Source organism: Diplotaxodon limnothrissa, linkage group LG15 (genome assembly GCF_057381915.1).
Source record: "Diplotaxodon limnothrissa isolate DT_005_m linkage group LG15, D_limnothrissa_male_GT1.1, whole genome shotgun sequence".
NCBI lineage: Eukaryota > Metazoa > Chordata > Actinopteri > Cichliformes > Cichlidae > Diplotaxodon > Diplotaxodon limnothrissa.
Genome location: NC_140610.1, coordinates 18441845 through 18469544, shown reverse-complemented (window position 1 = coordinate 18469544; position 27700 = coordinate 18441845). Strand labels below are relative to the sequence as shown.

Here is a 27700-nt window from a genome sequence, read left to right as displayed (position 1 = left end):
GTTAGAGATTAGGACTGGAAGTTCTGGAAAGTCTACTCGAGGGACCTTCTTTTAAAAGATTTTATTTGGTTCAGAGAACACTGTGCTACACATGACCCGCTCCATCCGAGTGGCACCGGCATCTGTTTTCTGTGACTTACACTACCCTTTGTATAGGATTCGTTTTGTTTGCCCCAAAATCACCAATCATTTTTGGCTAAAGAAAATGAATTGGTGCTTTTCTTTCTCGAGTTTGTGAATTTTATATATACTTTTTTAAAAATTTCCAAATTAAAATTTACCTACCAGTAGTTATAGTATCTCTGTTTTATCAAAAAATAATTTTGTAGTCTAGACTAAAGATAGTGTTCAAAATTAAATAGTCATTAACATTTACTTCTGCTGATCATTTGCAAGCTGGCAAAACACGGCGTTTGATAAATAACAAATAAGACAAAGGCTCCTCTTTCGTATTGTTTTACTGATTTATACATTCATCAAACATTTTCCCCAGAATTGAACAAGAAGTATCTGTGCAGTGCTTAAACAGTTTGGTGACAAAGGCTGATGAGAGTAAAAGCACAGGCTGTACAGAAAGACCAGAGTCCAGAGGGTCCAGAGGCCTCTGTTTGATGAACCTTGCAGTGATCCTGATTGTTGAAGCTTCATCATGTCACAAAGAGCAACTGTAGCAAGTTCAAAGCTACAAAAATAGAAATTTTTTTGAAGTGCTACGTTGGCATAAGAGCAACAGTAAGACATCTTTGACAATAAAGCACAGACATTGAGAGCAAGTGAAGGCACCAGCTCAACACAGCTTGATATTTTTCTTTTTCAAATAACTGTATTTAACAAAAACAAAAAAACAAAACAAAAAAAAATCAGCATTCAGTTGAGGAATTGTTTTCATGTCTGTTTTTTAAGCTAAAGAAGAAAATCAGAGTTGCCACATTCACTGCCAATTAGCTTAAGTTCTGCTAGAAATCACCTTCTTAGCTGGAGTTCTCTCGTTAATTTTAACCCAGATGAAACAACTCTGTGAGCGATTCAACAAATACATGAGATGCTAACAAAGTAACTGCTTTGTGCAAATACTGCCTTTAATGATCATATACACTACTCAAAAAATAAATGAGGGTAACGCTCAATAATCACAATATCAGAGATAGTCAGGTAAACTTCAGGGACATCAATCTGTTCAGTCAGGAAGCAGAATCCATCATCAATCTATTTCACCTGCTTTGGTGTAAATGGCAACCCCTGCAAGAAGGGAATGGTTTTGCAGGCGGTGGCATGAGCGTTATCAACCATCTGACAGTTTGGCCAGGAACATGCTCTCGAATAGTCCAGTGGAGGTCATTTTATAGGGCTCCTCCTGTTCTTCCTCACAATAATAAGAAGACGATATCAGTTCAGCTGCTGCATTGATACCCCTTTTACTGTCCTGTCCAGCTCCCCTTGGGTAATTGCCCGTCTCCTAGTATTCATCCTCCTGGAGACACGGCAAACCTTCTTGTAACAGTGAGTATGAATGTGCCATCCTGGAGGAGTTAGACTGCCTGTGCAGCAGGCAGTCTAACACTAGCAGTGACACAAGTGAAAAAAGTCACACCAGAGAAAGATCTGTAAGGAGGCATAAGGAGAGAGAAGTGGTCTAAGGCCACCACATGCCAAACCAGTTCATGTTGGGGGGGTTGCATCGTTGCACAGACAGCGCAACTGGTTGCACCAAAGCAAGTGGATGATGTTCACAATGGCTTATGCTTCTTAAGTGGACAGATTGATATCCCAGAAGTTTAACTATCTTTGTGTTATAAGGTGATGATATACTGCAGTCTTGATGAAATTTGAATCCCTTACACGAGGATATAAAGTATTATCTTATGTATGTGTCATAATTCCTTGGGTTGTCTAAACATGGGTACAAACAGCATTTTTATTATTATTCATGCATCTCCATCTTCAAAATAAATATAAGAATAAAAATCAATGGATTTTTGAAATTCATCGACTAAATAAATTTTCATTTGCAACTGTGGGATGGACAAAACTTAGCAGATGAAGCCGTGGCCCTGGTCTGTGGGGAAATCATAAGTGTTTTAGTGCATAGACCCAACAATAAACTGATTAAGTAATCAGCAATAATCAGTAACAACAGTCTTTTGTTGCAGCCTCGACATTAAAGTCCATGTGTATAGAAAAGCCACTTAAGCATTAAAACATCTACACACACAAAGTCGAAACACAAACTGAGATTTGTTGAAGAAAACACGCCAGTGAGCACTGTAAGTTTCACAGTATAAGATTTCTTTAACTCAGAGTTAAAGTGTGAGTTTTCTGCAGGTGCTTGTTTATGGGAATCAGTTACACATAAGCTGCTTGTTCCAGCAAACTGTACAGGCTCTGATTAATCAGTTTAAAAAGACATACTGTCATTGGGAGGTGTGATCAAATCAGTTGTGATCTGTTTTTCTGCATGGGTTTTCATTGGTCGACTGACTGATTTAATGGTCCTGTCACATATCTGAGTACAGCTGAGTGACCAGGTTTGACAGTTTGTTCCTGTTTCGCTTTAGTCTTTTGCCAATATAGTGGAAAAGCAAAGAATCCTGAAAGCGTGATCTGTGCTCCATGCGGTTAACTTTGAAGATATTGAAAGTTCACCAGAAACTGTGCACAGCGTGTCAAAGATTCACCAGTGACAGATCAGAGAATCCAGCTCTCGTTCCTACGAAGATACTCATCATTCCCGTGAACTAGTTTTGTGCAAAGCAGTGAAAATTCTTTCGCATCGGAATTCTGATCTGACTACTGGGGTTCACCTCCAGCTCTAGCGCTACTGGGAATCCAGGTATTTGAAGGTCCGCTTGCAGAGCTGTGCAGCCGGGCAGGAGCCTCACTCTGATCTTCCTCCTGCTGAGGAGGCTGAGGAGGCAGACGAGAGCTGTGCATGATGTGGGCATCCAACATCTCCAGCAACAGGTCGTAGAGAGGCACTATGTTCTTCACTTTCATGCAGTGGAGGTGGTCCATGCCTTTGTTACTGCACATTGAAAACAAAGTTGGGCGAGAGGTTAACGTAATGACTTTTGATGGGAACAATCTGGTCAGATGAATGTGTTTCATAACACTGCAGGGCTTTGAATAAATCTGAGCTGTAAAATAAATTCATTTACAGATCTGTCTCCCTTTTTTAAAAATATCCAGGTTTTAATAGCATGATGTTGGGTCCTGTTACCTGACATGACGAATATGTGAAAGCAGCATGAGCAGGTGAGCCAGGCGGGTGTACTGCTGCTGGAAGGTGAGACCGGTTTTGCTGATGGCCAACACCAGAGCTTCTGTCACAGCGTCCAGGAGGCGCAGCAGCTTGGACCGGCTCTGCAGGTCCTCGCTGCCGTCTGAGGAACTGAGGCACATGTCTGGAAAGCAAATGGGAAGAAATACACTTTAAGTGTGTCTACACAGTAAAGACTATATTACAGATATCAATATAGGAGTTTAATGTTGGAAGCTAAAGTAAATAAAACATTTTGAAGTGCATTATCCTTTGTAAACTGTGCAAAAACATAACTGGATTTTTCATGCAGACATCTTGATTCGGTCACAGCAGGAAAAGGACAGATGACCCAGAGAACCAGCGTGTGCAACACCACCGGTAACATCAGACTGAACCAGCTAAATGGAATTTATCCACAATTTATTTAAAATGCATACAAAAGATTTAACACCCCCGAAAATAACCACTGGCCTTCCGTCAAAGGATTGTAACCAGGTGTTATAAATACAAATATTTTTCAAGTGTTTTTTTTTAATTTACTTTGGCATAAAATACAAAGGACAGAAGCAAAAGACTTCTGGTAAGGTAACATCGACTCTTTGCTTCAACTATAAACGGATCAAAAGGTGCTTACGCATGTAAGTCTGCGCCCAGAGGTGCATTATGAGCCAGGGGAAAAAAAACTGATTTGATTTTGCAGCCCTTTTCCTACTGTGAAACTTTCTGGTAGCAGAAGTCTGAAAAATCCCCGTGTTTTGTTCAACACTAAAGAAACACTTGTTGTGCTTGCAAATACAGTTTGAAAAGGGCTGACATGCTCAAACATTTAGAAACATCCTGCCAAAGCATCGAACATACAGTTTGCTCAAATATTTGTAGAGTACAGAACAGTGTCTCACAGATGGTGCCTTGTCTGTACACACTGGACTGCCCTGTCTCCGTCTTTAAGGAGTAGTTTTCATTTTGAGGGTCATTAAAATCTCGTCTAAACATTTGCTTGGTTAGAATCTCTCTGCTTTTTATCTCTGGCAGCAGAACTTTAAATCTGTTTTTGGAACATTCAGAGCTACTTTGGTTTTAGTTTTTTCCACTGCTACAAAAAGATTATTCACAAAACATCACCATGGGGTTTTCCACTGTTTGAGAGTTAGTAAGTAACACAGGGGCTCTGGTCTGGGGCTTTCATGCTATTGAATTAGCAGATGTCAAAGGGACTGGCTTTAAATTGACTAAATAAAGTAGTATGATCTTCAACTCCATGCATTTGTTGATCATTTTCTGTGTGTGTGTGTGTGTGTGTGTGTGTGTGTGTGTGTGTGTGTGTGTGTGTGTGTGTATTCTGAGTGTACAGTGCAAAGATCTGGATGACACACCTTAGTTTTACTGCATACAAAAAACGCGACAGTACCCACAGGTGTTTCTTAGTGGTGGGGTGGGTGGTTTAACTGGTTGCTCTCCCAAACCACTGACTAATCAAGTAAACTCCTTTTTTTCCTTTTAAACTATGCCAGACGTTGAACTTCTTAATAACAACGTAACATAATGCCTTTAATATAGTTTGCAAACACCTACTCATTCCTTTTACAAAACAAATGTTGAGCTCCAAAAGCAGCGTGCTCTTGTACGGATGCACAACTACCAACCCCCCCCCCCCCCAAAAAAAAACAAATAAAATGAATGAGTGGACACATACATAGCATGCATTATAAGTTCATTTTAAAGGTCACAAAGTTCTTTTTAAACTATATGTGAACACTAAACATTTAAATACATTTTTCATCATTTTGTTCTTATCATGTCTCCTCCTCCATCACTGCTCTCTCTCCTCTGTCACCTAATCCTCTTCCTACTCACCTCAAGCCTCATCTCCTGAACTAAAGTCAGGGTGCTAAAACACAAAAACGTGCATAAACATGCTCTTTTATTCCCGATATTGTCACAATTACTTACAGTCAACAGATTAGACATGCATCCATCCTGACAACAAGCCAGCTAAACAACAGCAGCTGGTTAAAGGCTAACATTATCCCAGCTAACGTGAGGCTTGAGTGCCCTAAACAAATAAAAATAAATAAAAATCACACTTTCACACTGATTACATTCTCATATTGCATGAGTGTGCTTTTTGCTAAGTGTCCAAGTCCAAGAATGCTAGATAGATCCATTTCAAAGACACTTTAAGAGTACTTCTTACACAAAAACACACCATGCCTCACATTTAGTTTGTTGGGATCTGATCATCTTAAATGTATTTAGGGTGACTAGGTCCCACAAGGAATCATGTGGTTTTCTTCTATGTGACAATAAATGCTCTTACTTGAATCTAAACCATATTCTGTAGTCTTGGCCATTTTAGTCAGCTCTGATTTAATAAAAACAAACTTTTAATAACATTTGATTTTTATATTCTGGGGCTGAAGGTGAAACAGCTCTGTAGTCGGCAAAGTCAGACAAAAGTCTGACTTCGCTTGTGGAGGCAATTAAAAAGAAAACATTAATGATCTCACCAGAGAGGCCTTGACCGTGTTCATCTTCACTTATGTACCACCTGCTACTCCAGCTACTTTAGCAGAACCTCTGAGTCCTCATAGCACAGACTGAAACTACACAGTGTTATTTGAAACTACACAGGGAACACTGTGTAGTTTCAAATAACTAGCAGTCTTCACTGCTAGTTATTTGGTTTATGGACATACTTACCATGTGTAGGCTCACAAGATTACATGCTGAGATACCAATCTAACACCCCATTGTGGGTTCATGTTCTGGAGACAAACAAACAGTCTCAGTCTCACTTACGCACATGCACATTAAGCACATGACACTGAGAGTGGACCTCATGTCCGCCCACACAAACATGCTCACTCACTGGAGTTGAGGAGGATCATGACCTTGAGGCAGACGTACTCCTCCCTGTGCAGCCTGAGCTCTCTCACCCTGGTTGTGGCAGCTATCAGCATGTCAAAGATCTCCACAAAGCCCTGGACGCAGTTTCCTTCTTCTCTAAAAAGACAAAAATGTTATTTAATTGCATCACACTCTTGATTTTTACCTCCACAAATTAGCCAGACATAACACAGATGTAACTCCCACCAAGAAGTAAAAGATGATCTGCTGTTTTAACTCTGAAGCACTTTACACAAGAGGAAGGAGAGTAACATTAGTGATGTCTCTCAGCTGGCAGAAAAGATCACCAAAAAAAAACCCAGAATAGGTGTTTTAGGTTCTTAAATGCTAAAAATGGGTTGTTGTAGCCTATTGCTAGGTGGTTGCCAGGCAACATGATGCCATCGTAATATGCGATGTAGCTAAGAACCTTTAGGAGCCAGATTTGGTTGCTCAAGCCCTGATGGTCTAGGAGGAGTTGACAGACACAGAAACAAACATACAGAGGTTTGGTGTATTATCATAAGATATTGTGTGTAAGTACACTGGGAACCACCAATAACTCTTTTTAGAAGCAAGTGCCTCTAATCAGGCGAGTGAAACAAGGTTTAGGAGGTGGTACCTGCTCAGGCTGAGGTCAGGGCAGAAGATGAGTTTTCCTGGATGGTCCACTGACCTCCACATCAGTCCAATCATCAACACCTCCAGCCAGCAGGACTCCAACAGATGGACCTGGTCTACGAGACTAAGCTCCACAAACCCTGAGAAAAGGATGTAATCATAAAGTACATAGCTGTGAGCAGATGAAGCATATCACAGAAACCTGAATAACGAGTCTAATGAGCAACTAGGCAGCAGCATGAAGAGAAACAGGAGGTAAACAACTTGGTTGGAAGCAACTTTTTCCATCTCATTGTCCGTAAATGCAAAAACAGAATGCTGACCTAAAAATATCCAAACCAAAAAATAAATAAATAAATAAAAAACAATAAAATAAAACCTAAAACAAGCAAAACCCCTAAAAAGACCACCTTTTTACAGGCAGTGCCATTAAGAGCAATGTGAGACTTGATACTGATTAACGAACCAACAAGGTAAAACAAAAACACGGCACCGTCTCAGCAAACAGGTTAAAAAACATAATAACAAGTACTGATTACGAGGCACCTCACAATTTACTAAGAGTTAGATAAATGAAAAAGACCCAAAAAACAGGAACCAGTGTCCCCGAGACAGGCCTTGACTGTGTCTCAGTCTGGAGTAGCCCTTGCTGAAAGGCGGTGGGTTGGGGTCGGTATCTTAGTATCCCCTCGGCTTGTTGCCTGTACACTGGAGTTTTTCCCGATGGACAAACAGTGCCAGGGCCTGCCAGGGCTGCCCTTTGTCACTAATTACCGATCCAGGAGGGGCTCAGAGTAGAGTTGCTACTCCTCCACATCAAAAGGAGCCAGCGGAGGTGTTTCAGGCATCTGACAAGGACACTTCCTGGGTTCCTCCTGGTTGAGGCGTTCCAGGCATGTCCCACCAGGAGAAAGTGGGACATGCCTGGACCTGGGATACGCTGAAGAAATTAGATCTCTCAACTGGCCTGAGAGTGCTGCATTTGTGTTCCCCCAGAAAACGCTGGAGGAGGTGGCCAGGGAGGAAGGTCAGGGCTCATCTGCTTAGGCTGCTGCCCCTGCGACCCTGCCTCAGATAAGAGGTAGAAAATGGATGGATAGATGGAGGTTCCCTCCCACTGGGTGACCACCGATGTGATCACCTAGCGAAGGAAAGTTGTCTTCTGATGGTGTGAAGTTACCGTAAGCTTTCTGTGAGCTTTGACAAGATCTGTCACTCTTTAAATTACTTTTTGCAAAACGCCAAGTAAACTAAATCGACTTGCACCGACAATCATGTCAGAATCAAAATTACACAAAGATTATTGTACTGCTACTCTCACGTTCAATATGATCATTTATGCATACATATGAACACGCATTCCCAATAAACTGCTCAGTGCCACAGACTTGTATGGCCTGTGCTGCTGACTCAGGCTACGACAACAATGAGCATTCAGACAATTCACTTTGAAATTCACGCTTGAAATTAAATTCTTTTCTTTGCTATAATGATTTATTTCACTTTTTCAGGCTTAAATTTGTTAAATTCACCACAAGCAGTCAGAATTCATTAACAAGGCTACAGAAATCCACCCTTTGTGATACATTGTTATTTCACAGCTCACTGCCAGACTCCAGTTCCATCACTGCTGCTGTGTTTTACAGGCTCAAACGCTAAATAAAGCAGACACAAATGACTGTGCCAAGCCACAAACACATCATTAGCTGTCTTGAGACAGTGAACTGCTCAGCGAGAAGAATAAAATACCTAGATCTGTTATCATTAAAGTAATTTTTACTGATGTTGTAGAAAGACTCTTTGTATAATCTCAAACCAATTGCATTTCTCAACTCAAGCAAACATGAAAACTAGACATAATAACAGCTGTTTCAGGAGCACTTTGAAATGCCCTTGTTTTATATAGAAAAGCTTTCATCTAATACAAGATTCAACTAATCAAAATGTTGTAAATGAGAACTAACGATTAATGATGGCAACTTTGTTACTGTGTGTGTTGTGCTATATACTCACCAGCTCTTTTGTCAAGTGCAAATATTGACTCTTATCAGCTTTCAAATGGAAGCAACTCAGTGCTTTTAAGAAAGTATAGAAGTCAACATGCGAGAGTTCAAACCAAAAATCAGAATGGGGAAAAAAAGGTTATGTAAGTGATTGAACATGGCATGGTTGTTGGTGCCACACTAGTCTAGTCTAAATAGTCTGAAAGAGAGAAAATACATTGTGATCTGAAAAGAAGTCAGCAGCAACTGTTAAAATCACACATGTTCCAATCAAGATATGTAAAAGAGCATCTCTGAATCCGCAATATGTCTCTGAAGCAGATGGACTACAGCAGCTCACTGTGTTCCACTCTTGTCAGCTAAAAACACGAGGCCAAGATTAAAGTTCACACAAGATAACGGACAAGAAAAGACTGGAAAAACTTTTCCTGGTCAAAACTTTAGATGCTAGAGCCAGAATTTGGTGTAAACAACAAGAACGTACAGATCCATGCTGCCTTCTATCAAAGGTTCAGGTTGGTGTAATGGTACAAGTTTGGGCTTCTTAGTACCAACTGAGCCCTGTTTAAATGCCACCACCTACCCAAGTCTTGTGGCTGACCATTTATATTCCTTCATAACTGAAACTATAATGTACTAACTACAACGTCATCTCATGGCTGCTTGCAGCAGGCAAACACACCATCACAAAGCTCAAACTGGTTTCTTGATCATGACGATGACCTCACTGTACTCATATGGCCTCCTCAGTCACCAGATCTTAAACCAACAGAACATCTTTGGGATTTGGTTGAATAGGAGACTCACAATCAATCACATTGATGTTGCCTAAAAATTACAAAAAGAAGTGTATATTTTCTTCATCAGTGTATACTACACTTTATTTATTCATGACATGAATTGCTCTATTGGCGAAACACTTATTTGTGTCAGCACTCTGGCTCGAACCATTAATTAAGTGGTATTGCCACATTGCTATGTAACTTTGCACATGCACAGTCGGAGAAAATCTGCTGGTAAAGTGATATTTGAACCCTATTTTTGGACCCGTTTTGTTTTATTAGATTTGAATGGGGACACTGCACATACATTTTCTTCTGATTGACCAATGAAAATGGAAGGTCTGATTCTCCACATTCATTTAGAATTTTTGTTGACCTGAATAACCTGAAGAAGATAAAAAAAAATTTTTTAATTATATAAATTCATCTAATTTTTTTTTTGAAATATCACAAAAACAAACACCTGGAATCTTCTTGGCCCAGCTAATCATGTGAACCAGCTCTTTATCTGCCAGGTTGGTGAGCAACATCATGATGCTTGCTTCGGTCAGCGGCCTCTTCGCGTCCTTCATGAGGTAGATATCTGGCGGCTCCGCCTCCAATATCCGCTCAATTAGCTGCTCTGGGGTCAGTGCAGGTTTTTCCGGCTCATTTAATGAACCTTCAGCTGGTCCAGTTATGCCCTTTGGTTCAGCTGTTATGTACTGTGAGGATTGACGGGTTAGCCGCCTTGCCTGCGAATTCCTGTAGTTTCCACGCTCCTTTCGAATACCTGTGAGTAACAAGGCAAGCATTAAATTATAGCCAATTTTAACCCATGTTCCAGACTGTCCATATCTGTTAAATTTTGCTGTTGTTTTCTATATAAGATTGCAATTTTGGGGGGTTAAGAAGGGTAAAGCAAAAATGGCAAGTAGCAAGTCCATCAGTTACAGACAGAAATCACTGAACAGGCTACAAGATCTGGCACCATGTAGTTCCTACTTGGAAAACAAAATGTCGGAATAAACTGAAATCCAAATTTAGAGTATGGGAATCCTATTTACTGCAAACAGATGTTGAAAAGATTTGTTTTGTGTGGAAATGATTAATAGAGCCAGTGGTGGCTTTTAGAGCCAGATCACATTTCTCATATGTAGAAAAAAAACTAAAGTAAAAGCGCTGGAACCATATTAAAGAACAACATTTGGATTAAACTTTATTTCTATCCAGATATCCCTGCATCATTGCAGTGATACCCATAATTAAAACTTCACGTTTTAACCAAAACACTACAAGAGCAGATCAAATGCAGGAATGAAGACTTCTTTAATGAAATGTGAATTAATAGGCAAACAAATACTAAAACATTATGGAATATTAAAACATATATTGTTCTTGCTCTTGCCTATAATGAAACATAGTTCTGTCATGTTGTTGTACGATTCTACAGAAAAAATAGAAATTAACTGATCTTACAAGTAAACAAGAACATTAGAAAAATATATTCAAGCATATGTATAATATCAATACTGTATAATTAGTAATCACATCATTCAAATTTTAGATAAAATAAACCAAACATCATCAGATGACCAAGTTATTTAGGTAATAATCAGAACATCAAGTTACTGTTGGCTGGATTCAGAAAAACAAAATGCAAAAACTTCTATCAGAACTAAATGGTAAATGGCCTGCATTTGTATAGCGCTTTACTCAGTCCCTAAGGACCCCAAAGCGCTTCACACTACATTCAGTCATCCACCCATTCTCACACGCATTCACACACTGGTAATGGCAAGCTACGTTGTAGCCACAGCTGCCCTGGGGCGCACTGACAGACGCGAGGCTGCCGGACACTGGCGCCACTGGTGGCCCTCTGACCACCACCAGTAGGCAAACATGGGGTTAGTATCTTGCCCAAGGATATTTGGCATGCAGCCAGGAGGCAGCCTGGGATCGAACCACCGACCTTCTGATTAGTGGCTGACCTGCTCTGCCACCTGAGCTACAGCCACCCAGCCATATTTCAGAAATATGAAACAATGTATACATATAATCATACTAACCACATTTGGTCATGCCAACTTCATAGCATTTGCGAAGGCGACATGCCTGGCAGCTCTTGCGGCGGTTCTTGTCAATAGTGCACTGATTGGTTGCCGGGCAGATATAGTCATTGTGTCCTAAAACAAAAAGACACAAAGAGACAGACATTGAGACAAAAATAAAAAGTTGGATAGAAAAAATGAAAAATGAGTTGTATGAAGAAAAATATAATGCAAAGTTGCATCCCTGCACAACAGACAGGCGACTGAGAATTTCCAGCTTGTGCAGCTTCCAGCAAAAATCATTGATGACAAGCAGTCCTTTGTGGTCAGTTCAAGTCCTCTCTCCGTACCCTGGCCATTTTGCTCAAAGACTTAATTTGCATAGGCAGACATATTGTTTGAACAGTGGTATTTTCAGAAAAATGTCAACTGTGATCCAAAATTACCATCTAAATTCAGTTTAGCATGATATACGCATACTGGTTTGCCTTAATGTATAGCAATGGTTAAATGGTCTAGTTTTGAATATATTTGTTCAAAAGCTCAAAGTGTTGTGTAATACAAGATTATGTCATAACACCTGTAAAATAAAGCTTAAATTGACAACATACAAGTTTTAGCTTCAAATTATCATTATGAAATAAATTTTGATTATAATGGGAAGTTAATGACTTGACACCACAGAATGTGGATTTGTTCCAGGCAAGCCTCTGACTAGGCAATCTGTCAGGCAGCGAGTATAAAAAGCTCTGGGAAACTGGACGTTTAAGTGCACAAAGTTTTCCCTGATAAGCATCAGTAGAATCCTCCAGGTGACAACCAGAAAAGCTTCGTACTGAAGTGATAATAGCTCCAGCGTGTCTCCCCCAAATAGAGATGGGAGCAATTATACCATGTAGGACACAGCTATGAGCCAAAGAAGGCTGTTTGGGGAAATGATGTTTTGGATGGGTAGATAAAACCATCACAAAACACATGAAAGTCAGGGAAACTGCTCTTTGTCCAGCTGTTTTGTGGCCTGTGTGAGAACAGTGTGGATGTCACAAATTTGTACTTAAACGTGGAATATTATCAAAGCATGGGAATAAAAGAGCAGAACTAGTACTAATATAATAGATATAAAGATGGGAATTATAGTGACCACTATCCACAAAACATCCACTAACTGAGCCACGAGGTCCAGCAGGGATGAGTCAAAGCCATCAGACAAAGGTCAGCAGGAGGACATCAGATCATTTACGCGTGTGGAGCTCTGCGCAGACTTGCTAATACTGCACAGAAAGTGCGCTGTAGTGACTCAGTGTCAGCGTTACCAACTATTAAAACAGGAGCATCCAAAATCCACCAAGATCTAGGGTGTAAGGTTATATCCTAGAGGACTTATTAGTTTATTCTTTACTAATAAGTCAGCAAGGCATAAACATAACATTTGGATGGGTACGCGCAAAGGAGTTACGTCGACATTAATATGAAACTGGTGAAGAAAAGCGCAGAAAAGCACAAAAAAGACACTTAGATAAAGTACAAAATAAAACAGAAGTGGTGTGAAACACCAACCAACAAGAGCAAAGTTGCACATCTTTAGATTTGAGAGAAGCAATCAGGACTTTGCAACAGTGACACAGTTTTAAGTAGTGCATGAACATCTGCTCTACCAATCAATCTGCAGTAATATTTACACCTCTGATGACGTCTCACAAGTGTTAGCTTTATTTTCATACCAAGATTGTTTACACAGACTTTGTAATTGCAGAGAAATACTCCATTTATTTTGGTCATTTCATTTTCAAGCAGAAAGCCCCTGGGGGCCTAACAGGTTAAAAGTTAATTCCCAATAAAACCAACTGTAAGTTGTTTAATAACATTGCTGTCTGAATTATTGTTAAAGTCATGAATTATCACCTTTAAAGTGTTTGTGCTAATAACACCATGTACGAGACAGGCATGGAGAGCAGCACTGACTGGGAGAGGCTTTAAACAGATGACATACTCAGTTCAACTTTCAGAATGCACAAGCATCTACTTAAAATCTATTTATTTAATTTATCATCTGTGATATTATTAGGTACGGAGCCCCGCAGGGGACATGGGAGAAAAAAAAATTAGGGAGAAAAAAAAATAAAATTAAGACGGACTTTTGCGAGATCTCGCAAAACAAACTCGGGATCTCGCAAAAGTATTGCGAGATCTCGCAAAAGTTTTAGCCGCATTCTTCGGAGGCCGCCAGCTCGAAGCCGACCGGGAGGTCGAGGCACGATGTGCCGGGAAAGCGGTGTTCCTCCCAGCTGTAGTAGGTCTCGACCTCCCGTTAGCTTCGAGCTAGTGGGTGTCAGATCTCCAAAAACGTCGGAGCACTTGTGCAAATATGTGATGTCTTGTAAACCGAGCAGGTATCTGACGTTTACACAACTACATTCACGCCTCAAAATATCTTAAAAGTGTATTTTGTGACCCAGAAAGAGTAATATTACAACTAAGTAGCTGCCGCTATTGTTCGAATTCAACTTTTGCGAGATCCCGAGTTTGTTTTGCGAGATCTCGCAAAAGTTTTGCGAGATCCCGAGTTTGTTTTGCGAGATCTCGCAAAAGTTTTGCGAGATCCCGAGTTTGTTTTGCGAGATCTCGCAAAAGTTTTGCGAGATCCCGAGTTTGTTTTGCGAGATCTCGCAAAAGTTTTGCGAGATCCCGAGTTTGTTTTGCGAGATCTCGCAAAAGTCCGTCTTAATTTTTTTTTTTCTCCCTAATTTTTTTTTCTCCCATGTCCCCTGCGGGGCTCCGTAATTAGGTACAATTAGAATGTAATATTCATCTCCCTTAAATAAACAGGCATCCAACTGAGAAAATTAGCTTTTCAACTTTGCGACTCATTTTATTTCTCTATCTGATAAGAAAACCATTCGGTCAGACAGTTATTTGTTGTGAATGAAATACAGTTTCAAGCACTTTTAAGCACCACATTTGAAATTCAAGCACTTTTCAAACCTTGAAAAGTGTATTAAAATTCAAGTATTTTCAAAGATTTCAAGCAATTGTTCGAACCGTATGTATGTTTTGTCTCACCTTGGATGCTCCTCTTGAAGAAGGCCTTACACCCCTCACACGACCAGACTCCATAGTGGTAGCCTGAAGCATAGTCATGACACACAGCACAGTAGTGGAGGTCTGCCTTCCCACCTGAAGACGCCATGCTCTCCTCGCTCTCCTGGGAGCGCCTCCTCAAACTCTTGCTAACAGACAGTTTTGAGTCATGATTTCTTCCCAAGACAAAAACATGAAGATTAAGTATGCAAAACAGTTGATTAAAAGTAATACACAGTAATAAATCACTGAATCAGTAATGTGATTACAGATGATTATTTTTAGCTTGCTGTAGCTTTAGTTGAAAAAGAAAAAACTGGAGAAAAAGGTTACTAAAAACAGCTGTTCAATAAATAACAGGTTAAGTACTAATTGAATAATCATTAGCTGGCCAACTACTGATTAAAGAGCACAGCGTAGTCAAGGTGTTGCGCCCAGTCCTACCTGGTTGTTATAACACTGTCCCACGGAGTCTGGGCTGACTGGCCTTGCTGGGATCGACCCTGGGGGCAGTGCAGCGTAATGGGCGTCCCCACACGGCTGTAAAATAAAGAGGCGCCCAGAGACTGATGGACAGAGGAGCATTCAGAAATGCTCGGACCACCGTAGCTGAAGATAGTTGGACTGTAAAAAGGTATGGTGGTGAAGTCATGGCCGAGGTCGGTATATGGTGAGCGGATACAGATGGGCTGGCTTGTTTCATGGGACAGACCAGGAGAAGAGGAGCCGAGGATCGGGGAGAGAATGCAGCTACCAGCTCGGCTGGAGTCGATCTCCTCGAGCTGCAGCAGCTTCTCAGGCGAGGAGGCAGCGGCCATCATGACACCAAACGCTTCTAATATCACTTGAATTACTACATTACCGGCAACTGGAAAGAGTCGCCAAAAAACAACAGAGCTAAGAGAGCTACCTCAGAGCTCACATGGTCAAAGCTGAGAAATGGATTTTACTTTGCTTTCTGCTCGGCATAACTGAATATCCTCGTGAAACAGTCCAGAAGATGGAGGTTTACAGGAGAGGAGTGTAAGACAGGGTAGGAGGGATGTTCACTATTCCTTCTCAGTCCTGCCATGGGTTTTTCATCAGTAAAAGCAGCAGAACTTTCCACCTGGACAAGAAAGAAGAAGGGACAGGTTGATATATTGAAATACACGGCATTACCTGCGATTGTAGATGAAATAAATATATTTCATTTACAATCTCTTCTTTTAAACTTTGGTAAAACTTCATACTTAGCTCCCCTGATAATATCTGAGTACAATCAGTTTACAGAAAAAAAGGAAAAAAGTAGAATCAAAAAGAACGAAAAGAGTGGGAGCAGTAGTCCCAGCTAAGCCTACCACTCCCACTCCACAAAGAGAAGCTACAGGGTGTATAGATTTCTCCAAACACTGCACATACTAGGCTTATACGTGGCATGCACATAGGAGGAATTCTAGTGAAATTCCTGAATCACTGGAACTGGTGCAAAATTGAACCCTTCTAACTGTCTGAGTCCCTCGCCCCATCTCTAGGAGTGAGCCCACACACTCTTCAGCGGAAGCTTACTTTTGCACAGTGTAGTGGTTTATAGGGCTGTGCGATATGACCAAAATCTCATATCCCGATATAAGAATTCTATCGTCCGATAACGATATAAAATCACAAAAATGTAACATTGTCTGTAAATTCTGTGAATCTCGGGCAGCTCGACTTGCGTGAAGTGTTTCCAGCTGCGCGTCCTTTACCCGGAGTCGAGTGTTTTAACCGATGCATGAAACTATACATTTATAGACACAAGTTGTAAAGGCCGCCGTTTTCTTTGTATTTATTACACGGCGTGCTGCGGGGAAAGCCTGTTCTAACGTTTGAGTCTAAGGTTTATTTTTTACTTCTCATCTGTAAATAATCTGCTCTTTCACGTGATTCAGTTTATTTTGAAAAGTCTCAACAGGATCTTGAGCTTTATTGTGAAAGGTGTATGTGGAACATAAACAAGCCACACACGAAGGTGTTATCGTCGCTGTTACTAACGACAACGCATAAAAACAGGCGCTTGTCCATCAGTAGTGTGGTTATATTACATATAAGAGAAAGAAAGAACTTTAAGAAATTAATATAGCCACTACAGTGACCATCAGAACGATGAAAAAATATAAAAATGTCAGCTCTAACGATCAGTAGACGCTACAATTTCACTTGCTTCTTCAAAACACCTGCAGTATCTACCAAAAATGGTGAGAGGAAAAAGAAATTGTGATTTATGATGCCCTGTGGACAGAAACACCTGAAAGATCAATAAATGCAGTGCGAGTGCACAGTAACGCACCACAGTGCAGCCCAAGGACACGTTGGTTTACTCTTACCACATCTGATGAATCAAATCCAGCAGTTAATCATTCCTGAATGGCAGGAGTCTGTCTTCAGTCGCTGGTACACAGTGTCTCTACCTTTGTGGCATAAAGCCCACACCTGTAAGTCATTACTTTTCCAAGAAAAACGCCTGAATTAATCTCAGTAAATATCAGAGAAGAGTAACAAACTCGATAACCCGTAGGAGTAGTTGGAGGCTTCTGCTACAAGTAAAATGAGCACTGCTAAAGAAACGGCAGTAAATGGACTCAGAGCTTCAACTGTCATAAGTGCCAATTAATTATTTGGGACAGTTTGAAAGAAACCAAGGTGAATTCTCCTTTTTATAACATGAAATTCAACCATGCCTGCAAATGCTGTTCTTACAGCTGTGAAAACATAATGAAAAATGAAGGCAGGGAAACACAAAATAATATTTTCATCAGTGACCTCAAGGATTTATTACGAAGCATGAGAGTTATGACCTCTACTGTGGAAGTTTTGCAAACAAACTTTTCCGATGATGCCCTAAAGACATGTAGACACATTACAGGCCACTGAAGGATGAACAATTTACATGAAAAACACCCAGCAGTTGAGAGATTCATCCAATTTTGGTTTGATTTGTTAAAATTATTTTCAAGATAATCTATTATTTTGATGACTATAAACAAGTGGGAAAACATCTAAAGACGGGTTATGTACCTAGTTATGTGGTACAAAAAACATAAAATCCTCACATTTATAAAGCTCAAACCTGGATTTCTGATTTTAAAAACTCACTAAAAGAAAGGATCGTAAAAACTGTTTCCAGTTTCTGTTGATTAATTGAATAATCATCAGCATTAGAAATTTTTACTGTGGAAAAGTTCTCGGTTTCAGACAATAATGCACAGAGTAGTGTGTTATTCTCTTGTGAAACAGTTGTGCTCAAAATTTAAAGCTTTCAGCGTGCGATAAATTGGAGTCCTGCGGTGTTTGAGCTGTTGTTCACTCAGTTCTTCCTGCCTCATTTTTTTATGTGAATGTGCAACTATTTTTTCTCTTTTGACCTAAATAGCAGGTAAAATTCACACAGTACATAACTTTACTGAGTGGATAAAATTCTTTTATTTCAAAGTCAAAGTCCGAGGATGTTTTATGAGGTATGGAAGAAGCCGACTGGGGATGGCTCTGGTTTGCTCTGATATGGTTTAGCACCTGTTTAATGGTTCATCTGAATTTTTTATTTTCTTGTTTGAAAAGCCAACATTTGTTATAAATACAGGGGTCTTTTAGCCTTTAGGTACATAACACTTCAAATCCTGCCCCCCCCACACACACACTCTGGACCCCCACCGATTCGCATACTGCCAGAACAGGAGCACAGAGGATGCAGTCTCCATCGCACTGCACTCTGTCCTCTCACACCAGGACAACAACAACAACAACACCATGGTGATTGGCCTCATCAACGACAACGATGAGGTACAGGGAGGAGGTGGATCGTCTGGCTGAGTGGTGCGACAGAAACAACCTGCTGCTTAATACCGAGAAGACCAAGGAGCTCATCGTGGACTACAGGAGGAATGCTGACCCACATCCACCCATCTACATTAAGGGGACGGCTGTGGAGCGTGTGAGCAGCTTCAAGTTCCTGGGAGTCCACATCTCCGAGGATCTCATCTGGACGACCAACTGCTCCAAGCTGGTCAAGAAGGCTCACCAGTGCCTCTTCTTCTTGAGGACTCTGAGGAAGAACCACCTGTCCTCAGACATCCTGGTGAACTTCTATCGCTGCACCATCGAGAGCATCCTGACCAACTGTATAACAGTCTGGTACGGGAACTGCTCTGCCTCGGACCGGAAGGCGTTGCAGAGGGTTGTGAAAACTGCCCAACGCATCTACAGGAAGCGGTGTCTGAAAAGGGCTGGGAAAATCACCAAAGACCCCAGTCACCCATCACATGGACTCTTCACCCTCCTGCCCTCTGGGAGGCGCTACAGGAGCCCCCGGACTAAGACCACCAGGTACTGGAACAGCTTCTTCCCCACAGCTGTCAGACTCCTGAACTCTGCCTCCTGACACCTGACTCACATTAAACACATGGACTGGACATACACACACCCACAACCACCTACACACACACACACACACACACACAAAATGGACAACTGTACCCTCATACACACAATAATAACAACATGGACTGAACCACCACTCACAACCACTAACACTTTATATAGCCTCTGTAGAAATTATCCACATATCTCACTTATCTTAACTGCACTACTTTATAGTTCTGTGTAAATAATCATTCTGTACAATACAATAAATTTTAATTCAACAACTGTTTATAACCTGCATATCTCATATTTCTGTATAGTTTTTTATATTTATATCCTGTTCATAGTCTGTACATACTTATAGTTATAGCATATTCATAACATACTTCATACCGTGTACATTATAACATACTAGAGCAGGGCGATATGACCAAAAATATTTATCACGATATACATTTAAAAATTTGCGATAACGATATAATTGACACTAGACAAAATACTTTACAACTCCACAACTTTATTTGTGCAAAAAAACCAGCAATGTATTTTCACTTAAACAAGCAGCTGTTTTTTATGTGCATTAAAGTTATATAAAAATGTAACAGTGCAAATGCAAATTCCTTGCTGATAGTTTAACCAAAAGGCATTTCCAGTGGAAACTGGCCGACATATCCTCAGCATAACCATGTATAACATCCACAAAACTTAAAAAGAGGTTATACGCACACAATACGGTAATATTATGTTGAAGCACAGTACGTATCACTCCGCGAGGCTCCTGCCTACGATAGCCGTAATGCTCCGACAATCCATCAAGCGGTGCGGGTTCATAGCTTAGCAAAGTCATACTAAAACATTTGACAGATTTTCGAGCGCCGTGTACGACATAAAATCGTTTCGAGGTCAGTAAACACAACCAGAATTCATACATAAGGCACACAGGATTATAAGGGGCACTGTCGATTTTCAGAAAAATCAAAGGATTGATTTTAAGTGTGCTGTATTTTCCAAAAAAACACGGTAATAACGACGGCCCGCTAGCATGCTCTACCAGAAATAGTGCTTTGTTGTGTATCTGACGGACGAAAGCTAAACCAGTTCCACACCACTGAAGTTGTAGCATTTTTACAAACCAGTTCTGGTTCATCCGTTTCATTCAACGATCCAGTTTCGCTCTTCTCATTCTGCGTCGCCGCCATGCGCTTATGTAAACATAGGCACTGCGCATGCGCGTTTTACCCATATTCTATCGCGATATTTCATTTTCCTATCTTTGCCCAAAATTACACCGGTATTACCGTGAACGGTATGATATAGCCCAGCCCTATAATCAGAATCAGAATCGTGTTTATTGGCCAAGTATATGTGCAGACACATACAGGGAATTTGGTTCCGGTAGATGGTGGCTCTCAAGCACAGCAATGTAAATCACACACACACACCACACACACACACACACGTGTCTATATATACACACATTACACATACATACACAAAGCTGTGTAAACCAACTATAAATAACGAATCTAAACTTATATACATAAAATACAGAAATGAATGAGGTGGAATGAATACTACAAAATGTACATAAGGTGCAGTTGCAGTCTGGCAGTGGGAGCAGTGTGACAGGTCAACTGTTAAGAAGGGAGATGGCGAGGGGAAAGAAACTGTTCCTGTGTCGGGTGGTCCTGGTCTGCAGGCTTCTGTACCGTCTGCCAGAGGGCAGCAGATCAAAAAGTCTGTGTGCAGGGAGTGAGGGGTCTGTGATGATTTTCCCTGCCCGTTTCCTGGTTCTTGAGAGGTACAGATCCTGGATGGAGGGCAGGGGGGTGCCGATGATCCTTTCTGCTGCCCGTACAGTCCGCTGCAGTCTGCTCCTGTCCTGTTTAGTGGCTGCTCCATACCAGACTGTGATGGAGGAGCACAGGACAGACTCAATGACCGCAGTGTAGAACTGGATCAGCAGCTCCTGTGGAAGACTGTACTTCCCCAGTTGTCTCAGGAAGTACATCCTCTGCTGGGTCTTTTTGAGGATGGAGTTGATGTTGGTCTCCCACTTCAGGTCCTGGGAGATGGTTGTACCCAGGAACTTGAAGGTCTTCACAGTTGACACAGGGCTGTCTGATATGGTGAGGGGGAGCAGAGTTGAGGGATGTCTCCTGAAGTCCACTGTCATCTCTACAGACTTAAGAGTGTTCAGCTCCAGATTGTGCTGACTGCACCAGAGTACCAGCCGCTCAACTTCCTGCCGGTATGCAGACTCATCACCATCTTGAATGAGGCCAATGACAGTGGTGTCATCTGCAAACTTTAGGAGTTTGACAGCCGAGTTCTTGGAGGTGCAGTCGTTAGTGTAGAGGGAGAACAGTAGTGGTGAGAGGACTATAACATACCATAATAGACCTATTTCTGTAATATACTCACATATCTATATTATTGCTAATATATATTGTAATATATCTATATCGTGGCTAAAGCACTTCTGGATAGATGCAAACTGCATTTCGTTGCCTTGTACCTGTGACATGTGCAATGACAATAAAGTTGAATTCTATTCTATTCTATTCTATTTTTTAAAACAGGAAGATTACTTAATAGGACTAGATTTTGCAATCCCAAGTGATTCAGCTCAGTACTTGCTCCGAGTGGATTTTGAGGCATCTGTTCAGTTGGCTCCAAACAAACAGATAAATTACAATGTATGATGAATAGAGCAAAGACCAAAAGCGAAACTAAACAACAAAAACAGACAAAAGATAAAATCATGTTGCTCAAATAAATGCTAAACTTTTTCCTTCTGCAGTCATTAAAAATGACTGAGCCGATTATTAGCCCCTCCCTCATTTATCCGCGACACCTTAAAGGCCGGTCTGTGAAAATATTGTCGGGCATAAACCGGTCCGTGGCGCAAAAAAAGGTTGGAGACCGCTGATTAAGAGGACCCGAGGGAAGCTCGGAAAGCTAAGCAGAAGTTATTTGGAGAGGAGAGTGACTGCCGTTGGTTGAAAAGAGAGGTAAAAAAAACTTCAGTGGTGTTGCACACTATTTTATATTATTTTTTAAAGTCATTGTTAACCCTTTAAAGCCGGTCAGAGCAGCACGCTCCGTTTTGTGTAACTATTTTTAAATCCCTGTAGAACCTGAACCGTGTAAGCTAGCGCAATAATTTGTTTTGCATATGAAACCGGAGGAGTTGTACTTACATCTTATGCCATCAGCTTGTCCTAGGTCCTTCCACATATAGCTTTGCAAAAATTGCATAAAAAGCGCTTGCAGGAACAAAACAGCAAAACACAAAACCAGAAACACGCTTTGCCGATCCGATCAGCTGTTCGTAACACTTCCCACAGTGAAACAGAGGTCAGCGCGAACTATCGCATGTCCGCCATTTCCTGGCCGAAACCGGAAGTGACGTCATTTTTGCGGAAATGTAGTTTTTTTTACTTGTAGGCCTTAAAAGCCTATACTGGTCATGTTTGACTTTTCTGAATAGTTTCTGGGATGCTTAGAACTCAAATTGCACTGCTGGAAATATTTTATTTTGATGCACCTGCTGTTTTCTTTGCAAATTTGCATCATAGGATTGTTTTTTCGTTTTTCCTGCAGTATATAAAAATTGCTGTATCGCCAAAATAAAACTATGAAGATACTCAAAATAAATTTCCTGTTGTTGTAAACTATTTTTTGCAACTTTTTTGTATTTAAAGTTTTGAGGGATAAACCTCTTAAATTTCTCCAAGTAGAAATATATGTAAAAAAACCAAAAACGATTTTCAATTTTTTTGTAGTTTATTGCACTTTTTTGCAATTAATGTAGTTACTATGGACTTAATGCATACATATTATTAAAATATGGGCTATAACAGTTGTATAGCAACTTGAAATGCTCCCACAAATGGCACTACAACATGTAAAAAAATAATATAAGCTCTGGCGGACTTGGTTCTATAGTAGGTCTTAAAGGGTTAAATAAATATCGTCAAATAATCGAGATCTCAATTTCAGTGAAAATAATCGTGCTTATCATTTTTGCCATAATCGAGCAGCCCTATACTAAATGCAAAAATGTGCCACATGTACTTTGAGTATATTTGGAGATTTTTACAATAACTAAGGCAAACACTTGCTCCCAAATTAGCCTCGACACACAACGAACTGAATGGTTTTTTATAAACATATCTGGTTTGATAAATGATCCACTCCTTAGCTGATGACAGATAATTGATTCTTCTATGGGTTTATAATCCTTTCCTTTCCTGAATGACTGAAAATCAAAGCCTATGAGCCAATTTCTGAGGTTTAAATGCACTGGTTGCCAGCTCATCGGTTTCTCCTTAATACTTGGGGAATGATATATGATTAAAAGTAGATCAATGGATCACAAAAACCTATAAATCAATAAAGAGTCGGCATCTGATTACCTGTAATTTGAGGAATGTGTGCTGGTGAAAGCATTAAAGAAGAACAGAGCAGGAGAAGGAGGACTAGTTGCCAGCTCATCGGTTTCTCCTTAATACTTGGGGAATGATATATGATTAAAAGTAGATCAATGGATCACAAAAACCTATAAATCAATAACGAGTCGGCATCTGATTACCTGTAATTTGAGGAATGTGTGCTGGTGAAAGCATTAAAGAAGAACAGAGCAGGAGAAGGAGAACTAGTTGTCTTCTTCAACTAGTCTCACAGTGATTCTTGTGACCTTGTGTCTGTAGATGGTGAATGTTCCTCCCAAAACAGATGAGTCACATTAAAAGAGATTGCGGCAAGGTTTTTCTTCTTTAATTACCAATCCTGGCTAAAAGCAGATGTGGAAGAGTTTTTGTTTCCTTTGAAGCTTTGACCTTGCCTTCAGACTTCCTCACTGTTACACTCTCTAGAAGTTGGCAACTTATTGTGGGAGAAAAGCTCCCTGCACATCTTGCTGCCCCTACTATCGGCTCACATGGTTATAAGGCTTTAAATTTCAAGTCAAGCAGTTGGGAAATCTTACTAAAGGATTCTTATTACCATTTCTGCATCTCCAGCTAATTCTGTTACAAAGTGACAGTGACGCCAGGACAAAAACCTGTTGCATCGTGAAAACAAAGGGTTTCAAATTTTAAAGATCTTTGTTGAATGATGAAGCAGATTTATGGCCATCTCTAAAACCTCACTTTCATGTCTTTGTGGGTTTAAAAACCAATTTGATGGGGTGCTGTTTGCTTTAGTCCTCTAAATGTCAGAGAAAAGCACTTGTGTCCAACTGAAGCAGTTCTTCTTTCAAGCCCAAATCATCTCCCATCCAATACCATACTTGAGACTGGTACGAGGATTTTCTGGTTACATGCCGTGTTTCGTTTTCTCCAACCGTGGTGCAGTGAATTATAGCCAAACATCTCCACTTTCTCTACAAGTATTGTGGTTTGTTCAGATGCAACTTAGCAAACCTAAGTTGTGCTGTTATTCAGAAAGGTAAGAGGCTTTTTCCTGTCAATATTTACTGGCAGGCCATACCTGTTCAATCTTTTCATCGTGTTCAGTCATGAATTTTGACATTTAGCATGCTATCTGACATCTAGAGTAACCCTTTCCAGATTGATGGGCAGCAACAGTTGTTTCTTCAGGCTCATGGCTGTTGTCTTTCCTGTTTGGCGTTGTTCTAATGCACACCTGAAAAATCCAGACCAGCAAACTGCCAAAAGTTTTGCTTTTATAGGAGGTGCTTACGCCTGCCCTGCTTGTTGATCAGGTAATCCCGGGCATTTGAATCAAGTGCATCTGGCTGCTACTTACTACTTGTATTCTGGCTTAATTTTTGTATCATAAAAAAAAGACACTGTAGTATGTCATGTGTTGTTGTACAGCTGAGACGGATTTATCCGTCTTTTGCTGAGGACGAGATTATTTTTATTATATTCTTGCACATAAAACGTTACAGTTACACACAGAAGGTGTACTTTTTCCCCACATGACTCAAGATTACACAGTTATAAATCCTCATAGAAATACACGTGCGTTAAAAAAGTCAAATCAATCTAAACTAGCAACAACACTATCTGTTCCCAATTATTTGTCAGAATAAACAAAATCTCAAGGCCGTGTCGTTCCCTTATCCTAAAACCTTACAGCCTCCCTAAAAAATCAGGAAAAAATGGCCTTTGCAAAAACAGTCCTGCCTTACTGCACACGGCAAATACGTGGGGATGTTGGTGTAGGATAGTGCCAGAGAACGTGCAAAATATTTCACTGAAATGCACCAGGGAAGTGTTCTGTCTCAGACGATATGCAAATACCTTTCAGAAGAAAATTAAACACTTCAGTCGGCAACAATTAGAATGCATAATTTGAGGCTTCTTTGCACCACTTGCTCAGTTAAACATTAATTAACTCAATCACTTAGTCTCCCTGTACACTTTAAATTGATCCAGAATGCAATACATTTGAATCTTCCAGGCTTATTTGTACAACATAATCAGCAATTATTCAAGATGGATTTAATAGATACAAAGGGAGACTTCTGAATTTAGTGTAAGCCAAGACAAAAGCAGTACTAACTTCACCTGCCTGACAATTCCAGATAGATCAACAACAAAAAAGTAGAAATATACCTGAAGATCTGTTCCAATAGAAGTAATAAGTGATACATTTCCTGAGTGGCTGTAGTTATTTCCTTCAACTAATTTGAAGGAACTGCACTGTAATAGTCGGTATTAGCTGTATTGTTATTTCCTATTGGCATTTTAGGGTCCGTAATGAAATGGAAATAGGAAATACTAATCTGTTCTCTAATTATTAGGCATTAAGACAATTGTATGAGCAGATAATAGCATTACTGACTGAAATAAGCATTTCCACAAATAAGACGTCATCTACCTGTGTTAGTGGTCAGTACTTCTCTGTTTATGCTGATTTGTTTTCCTGGCACAAAACGTTAATATTCAAGGGAAAAATAGACAGGAAAAAAAGGTATTGTTCTGCTTCAGTTATCTATCAAATTGCTGTTTTAAACATCAGTATTCCACCCAGGAATTCACAACTGATGCATCCTTAATTTTAACTAACGCTTCCCTCATGCTAAACAGCAAAAACAGTCACATTTGTTTGTATAGCTCTATTCAGACACAAGGAACATGGAGTACCTCAGAGACATTTAAATCATGGCTACAGGTGATACAGGATGCACAATCAATCATGACAGAAACAGAATAACAACAATTAGAATCGAAGGACAAATAAGACTAGAGTTGTTCCTGTGGTCACAGATCTCTACTTATATAAATCTGGCATGTTAATCCCTGCCGTAGAAGTGATCATCATTGCAAATAAGTGTTGTTTCTTCAAAGAAAAGTCTCACAAAGTGTGAGAGGAGAGCTCTGATCACCTCCCCTGAACAACTTCTGTAACTCAAAAAGTCGATAATAAAACACCACTTCTCTCTAGGTCGAGTCAGTGCACACTGGCCTCATATTAATTTAATTGCTAATATTTAATAGTCTACATCTTGAGACAAGTCAGGGCCACAACTAATGACTGCACTTATTATCATATTATCTGAAATTGTGTGCTGAAGTAAAATTTCCTCATTTTCCTCACCCAGGCTGGAGTCAAAGTAAAGCTATTCAGCTGTCAAAATTAAAAGAGGGATAAAAGCTTGTTATATTTGCCAGACCAAAGCTAAAATAAATGAATTTTAAAAAAGCTTAAGGGAAGAAAAATGACACCAAATCATCTGTAAAAATAAGATCACACAATCTTAAGCTTCACTTCTTACCTGCTGTGCCATGGACCAGATAAGTATAACTGACCTATTAGCACCAGAGCTAACTGTTTAAATAGACGACCCTGGAAATAACTACATATCTTGTATGATATGCACAAAGGAAAGGAAATTCTTCCTGTGAGCTTGACCCTAGCAGAGCAGACAGCTGGCCGATAGCAGCCTCTTGTTTACACAGTGATAAGTGCTTTTTGAAGTGGCCTTGTGTTCACATTAGACTTGTTGAAATGGAAAACACTGATTCTCCACAAAAGTGCACGCAAAATACAGAAACGAGAGACCCTACAGCCCTAATGATCCAAGAATACACTGGAGGCTAACAGACCTTAAACGATAAAGGAACTAGTAAGATAGTTTGCGTATTAATAGCCTCCTTGCAGTTAAATCATATCCATACGACCTTAAACTTTTAAAGAAGCTTTTCAAAGATCGATTACATCCAGTTAAGATCTATGAATGGTTATTTTTAAAATACACTGGTCAGCTAAAGTCCTTAAAAGCCTATGTAGTGATTTCTTGCTGGAGTTTATTCTGACCACCTGTTATCTATGTTATCTGTATTTTATGCGCTTTCTACTACAGGTGCGGGCCTTGTTGCATTGATATTTGACCCCGCAACAATAAATCTGAGGGACAGCGGGGAGTCTGTGAGCGTCCTCTGCTTCAAAACGTATGTAAACGCGTGAAAAATAGTATTACCTGTTCCTTCAGAAACACCAATGGCAGGGGAAAGTTTTCAGGCCGACCCCACCGAGTCCCCTCGTGGCGTCATGCGTGGGTAAAAGTGTAAAGTCAAGTATTAAATAGGGCTGTCACGAACCGCTTAAAGTCCAAGCTCCGAGTTCACAGACAGCCCTGTTGCGCTGATATGAACCGCGGCTTTCAGCTCAGAGGCTAACGACCAG

General features: G+C 40.3%; 1 protein-coding gene across 2 annotated transcripts; it reads right to left on the bottom strand.

Moving 5' to 3' along the window:
- Positions 1-446: 446 nt before the first annotated feature.
- On the bottom strand, positions 447-27664 carry esr2a (estrogen receptor 2a). 2 transcript variants are annotated; one of them, XM_085371980.1, is made up of 9 exons: positions 27495-27664; positions 15104-15767; positions 14642-14835; positions 11600-11716; positions 10015-10323; positions 6768-6906; positions 6129-6262; positions 3218-3401; positions 447-3022 (listed from the first exon to the last, which is right to left on the bottom strand). In XM_085371980.1, exons 2-9 carry the CDS (start codon positions 15478-15480, stop codon positions 2788-2790), a joined length of 1689 nt encoding a protein of 562 aa, XP_085228106.1. In that variant the 5' UTR covers positions 15481-15767; positions 27495-27664; the 3' UTR covers positions 447-2787. The 2 variants fall into 2 exon arrangements, with proteins under 2 accessions (XP_085228106.1, XP_085228107.1); XM_085371981.1 differs by having other exon boundaries at positions 14642-14808.
- Between the last annotated feature and the right edge of the window lie 36 nt (positions 27665-27700).

What these genes read in the sequence shown, in the direction of transcription:
- esr2a (XM_085371980.1), bottom strand. Translation starts at nt 15,480, where the DNA reads ATGATGGCCGCTGCCTCCTCGCCTGAGAAGCTGCTGCAGCTCGAGGAG. An exon ending in AGTTGGCATGACCAAATGTG is followed by an intron (nt 10,324 to 11,599) that starts GTTAGTATGATT and finishes TGTTACTCACAG; the next exon opens with GTATTCGAAAGGAGCGTGGA. An exon ending in TCACATATTCGTCATGTCAG is followed by an intron (nt 3,023 to 3,217) that starts GTAACAGGACCC and finishes TTCAATGTGCAG; the next exon opens with TAACAAAGGCATGGACCACC.